The sequence below is a fragment of the Sinocyclocheilus grahami genome, unplaced genomic scaffold (genome assembly GCF_001515645.1).
Source record: "Sinocyclocheilus grahami isolate Dianchi unplaced genomic scaffold, SAMN03320097.WGS_v1.1 scaffold24.1, whole genome shotgun sequence".
Lineage (NCBI taxonomy): Eukaryota > Metazoa > Chordata > Actinopteri > Cypriniformes > Cyprinidae > Sinocyclocheilus > Sinocyclocheilus grahami.
Window position 1 is genome coordinate 229161 of NW_015505203.1, and position 4814 is coordinate 233974.

At 38.6% G+C, this 4814-nt stretch overlaps 1 protein-coding gene across 1 annotated transcript; it reads left to right on the forward strand.

Annotated features, from left to right (window-relative positions):
- The first annotated feature begins 1816 nt into the window (after positions 1 to 1816).
- LOC107563313 (transcription factor HES-2-like) lies at positions 1817 to 3910 on the forward strand. Its single transcript, XM_016248157.1, has 4 exons — positions 1817 to 1965; positions 2546 to 2641; positions 2788 to 2860; positions 3018 to 3910. Exons 1-4 carry the CDS (start codon positions 1903 to 1905, stop codon positions 3476 to 3478), a joined length of 693 nt encoding a protein of 230 aa, XP_016103643.1. The 5' UTR covers positions 1817 to 1902; the 3' UTR covers positions 3479 to 3910.
- Positions 3911 to 4814: the final 904 nt, after the last annotated feature.

A 4814-nucleotide genomic window follows, 5' to 3' on the forward strand; every position in this document is an offset into this window, starting at 1 on the left:
AGTGAGTCTCGTGAAAACCAACTTTTGTTTACAGGAACAACGGAAGCAAAGTTTCCTTACTTTAGCAAAGGAAAACCAGTCTTCTCTTGGCTTATATCGAAATCCTCCGACATTCTTCTTTACTTCTTTTGGACTGATGCATGCAACACCCGCTGAGTGGCATTAAACAGCTTGAAAGATCAAAGACAATTTTTTTATATAACTCCGACTGGATTCGTCTGAAAGAAGAACGTCATATACACCTAGGATGACTTGAGGGTGAGGGTGAACTAACCCTTTAAGCACCCTGGCTAATTTCAGAAGCACAGTGTTTAGAGCTCCTCCGGGACTCGAGACCGGTCTGTGGAGCAGCTGTCGCTCATTCTCTCCACCGGCTTCGCCACTTCACGCCACTAGCTATATTATATGTGATTTAATGCATGTAAATGGTTGTATATATGAGTCCCGTCAATTTAAAAAGAAAAAATAGGGTCAGTGTGAAAACCACTGCCTTATTCCTACATGACAGAAAGGCCTACCTGCAGAAGTTCTTGAGTTTCTAAAGCATCAGAGCCAGGGACATGTGAGCTTAGGTAGCATTATCAGCAAGCATTCGTGTTTTGCACTCCAATGTCATTTTTGTAAATTGAGCACCCCCTAGTGGTAGGTTAAATCAAATATTTTACTTTAAACACTTAGGAAATGGAACATATTTGTCTGTCGTATGCATTGTAAATTATCAATTCATTGTCAGACATATCATAATCATGATAGCCTGTATGATTTAGGTTGCAACGGCTCTTGTTTATTGTATGCATATATTTAATACTGATAATATCACGTTATTTGTCTATAAATTGCCATTTTCCCAAAAATAGATACTGTAAACACAAGACCACAACTATTGATTCTATTCTAGTCTAGCTATTTAATTCAACTCTCCTTTAAGTCATTATTTTAACAAAATCAGTCTTTCTGTGGACCTTGGAAAACGCGATGTTAGGGATGTGTTTTTCTGAGTTGCTGAAGACTTTAAGATGGCCATTAGGGATTTGGCACCCTGTCTATTATTCCGTTGACTGTGGGTCATTATTGCCGGACAACGGCAGAAAGAGAGATCTTGGCGTGCTTCAGTGGAGTGTGCCCGTCCCGTAGATGAAAAGAACAATAGTGAAGGGGGTAAAGGGGAAGGGTCGCGCGCTGTGGAGGAAGGGGTGGGAAACTAAAAGATAATAGTAGTTCTCCTACTGTGAAAACACTTAAAAACTCAGATTTCTTTGCTATTGTTCCACGCTACCATCCTCCAACCTTTACCATCCACTGTCTTTGTTGGGGTATCGGATACCCCATTCTTGTTTTTGCTAGCATATTATGAAAACATTGCACCTGGAATTCAGTAGTAAAAAAACATGTTTCAAACGCATCCCAGTTCATTTAATGCCCTAACCTATATGCACTATATCAGGTGTAAAAACAGAATTAAACGTGACAATGAAATCCACAGGTGCATCCTTTTTGTGATTTAAAATCACTTTTCACTTTGGTGTTAATAGTCGCTAAAGTGAGACCCACATTTTTTCAACTGAGTCAATTCCTTGTAACTGTTACTGACAGTGAATCACTTGTGAAATAAAACTTGTGAACTCTTGCTTCATCTCAGAACACCAGCACTATGCGTGGAACGTGGGATTCGTGGTATTTAATAGGCCAAACCCGAGACTGTGGGAAATTGTGCAGCAAAAAGCACCCATGTATTGTCATGGTAATTTCAGTGGGCGGAGGTTTGAGGGGGAGCGTGAGTACATGTTAAATGAGCCTGTTTAGTTTCTAGATTTATCAAGACTATACGCCACCGCAAACTCTAGTTTCGAAAATAGTCGTGGGAAAGCGAAAGGTTTCTAAAATACCCAGAGCTGCAGAAAAATGACGGCCTCTAATATCGGCAATGGTCCGGAGAAGAATTTCAACGCAAAAGAAGAGCGAAAGGTAGTGACATTATCGTTATTTTGTGTTGTTTTCATGTATAAAAATATTTATGTATTTTTTCAATGCGGGATACATGTAGAAATCCATATAAATATAAGAACGTATGATGAAATGGAGCAGATTTGAGTAAATCGTACAGAACAGCTTTAAAATCTCTATGAACTTGTTCCAGACTGCTATTTGTGTATCGTTTATTGACAATATCTAAAATAAATAAATAACTAAGCTAAATTTCAAAAAGAGCTGTTTAATAAAACAATTGATCTGTTTTGCTAATCTCAATATTGTTTCCACAGTATATCTAGTATCTCAGTTTTAGATTGTTTTTTTAGTACCTTATGAGTGAAAATAAATTTTAATTAGCATGTTTTTTTTTCCTCATTCAATGCTCAAATCTCAAGTATAGGCCTAGTTATGTTAAATACTCGCATACAAATAATAATCTGGGATGTCCAATTAATATGTCACACTTCAGACATACACCTCACAGAACTGGCACGTGTGTTGTGTGTCTTGTGTTGCCAAATTTGTGCTGAATTAATCGCTTGAGGATGTAAAACTGTCTTGTTTATCATTTTAGCTGCGGAAACCCTTGATCGAGAAGAGACGCAGAGAGAGGATAAACTCAAGCCTTGAGCAGCTGAAGGGTATTATGGTGGATGCCTATAATTTGGATGTAAGTGACCCAGATAAGCAATAAATAATTTTATATATATAAAATATAATTTAACTAATAAATTGATTTGAATTATTTTGTATTCAAATAAATAATCATTTAAAAATAATTTTATATTGCAATTTTTCCTCTCACTTTTCCCACAGCAATCTAAATTGGAGAAGGCAGATGTTCTTGAGATAACGGTTCAGCACATGGAGAACCTTCAAAGAGGTTCAGGTTAGACTATGCTAAAACCATATTGTACCTTTTTTCACACGTATTTGAGGTATTATTTCAAACATACAAACAAACCCTACTGGTCTTTAAAGGTAATTTCATGATTGTTTACATGAGGTCAAATCACTCCCATGGTTAAATTATATTTTATTTCCAGGTAGTAGCATCAGTCCAGGCATTGGGTTTGAGTCTCGACAAAGATACGGTAGCGGCTATATCCAGTGCATGCATGAGGTGCACAACCTGCTCCTGAGTTGCCCTGGGATGGACAAAACTCTGGGTGCTCGTCTGCTAAACCACTTGCTGAAATCTCTTCCCCATATCAGCACCGAAGCCGGCGGCACGAGTTCTGCTGGCACCCCTGGCCCTCTTCCTCTATCCCCTACCCAATCCCCTCTAAACCTGCCCTCCTTACATTCCCATCCTCTCCACCTGCACACCCCTCCAACTCCTTCCCCACCCTCCAGCCCCACTCACTCTCCCAGAGTCCCACCGAATAGAGAGAGACCACGCGAACAGTCCTCTCCCCCCAGGTCTCCTTCCCCTCAGTCTCCAGCACGATCTGCCCTTCCCCCTTTCTTTCCAGGAGCTGATCCCTCAATGTGGAGACCCTGGTGAATGAATGCAGCCCAGCCCCCCATTTGCCCTCCCCCTGCCCTTCCTTGGCCTGCCCTCTTCTACCTAATAGTTTCCATTACATTTGATCTCTTGGGATGTTGGAGTGGTTTCCACTCAAAAGGGTGCATCATATTGAGTTACAAAGTCCCATGGGGATGTGGTATCATTTAAAGCACTGTACTACATGCTTGGAAGCACATTATGCTATGTTCATGTTTTTAGGGTATGATCACAAATTACACCAAAGCTGCCCTCGTTGACTGTATATACTAGTATTGCTGTCTTGACCACTTGTAGGGAAAGTTTATATTACCTTACTTTGCCTTTTCTCTCTTTTTTTTACTAGCTGGGTTTTAGACATGGTGTACTGTGGGTTTTAGGGGATTTGTTGAAATTATGCATGTTTCTCTACCTTAAATGCAAAACACTAACGGTGACTCAGAAAGGGTAGAACTGACAAGATCATTTGTGAAGAATATACTCCATCCTTGTATATTACAAGAAGAGAGGAGTCTGACTAGTACCTCATATTGAAGCAGTTAAAACTGATTTTCTTTATCAAAAATCAGAACTGTGTATTGTCTTTGTATTCTCAAAAATTTGTAATAAATGTGATTTAAAAAAAATTTAAATGACGCTGATCAGTTTGTATGTTTTTTAACTCATATTTAATCTGTCATACATTGTATGTAAATTTCAGCAAATTTGCATTTTTGGGTGAACTATACCTTTAAGGTAAACAAAATATACGTTTGATCCATATTGTAAGAAAATTATGCTATTACTTAAAACAGCCACTAGATGTCACTATTTACTGGTCACAGTCCCACAGTTACTAGTCACATGCTAAAATGAAAAAGCCGGCTCTGACTGCCCCCTAATGGATTATTTAGTGTTCTCCTACATTGAAAGCTAATTTCACTATAAAACATTTTAGTCTAGCATTCTAGTTAATAATAGATATAGAGTGTAACTCATGTAGATTTGGAATTAGAGTAGGTTGGAGTCGGAAAGGAAATAGAACGTATAAACACAGTATTTAATTTTGTACAAAGTAAAACAAAACAAGAAGGCAATATTTCAGCTCATGCTACATTAAAAATATGAATAAAAAAAAAATTGTGCAACCTACCCTCCAAGGGTCTATCTTTCCAAGCCTCGTTTTCATTCCTGAAAATTGAAGGGTTGATAGGATAGGGATGAGTAAATTTCCACACTTCCAGCTGTTTAATTCAACATGAGGTTCATTGGGGCACATGTGTGTTTGGACACGTCTTTGACTGGTAACTCGTAGTTAAGTGTTAAATCTGCACCCACTCATGTTCACCATACATCC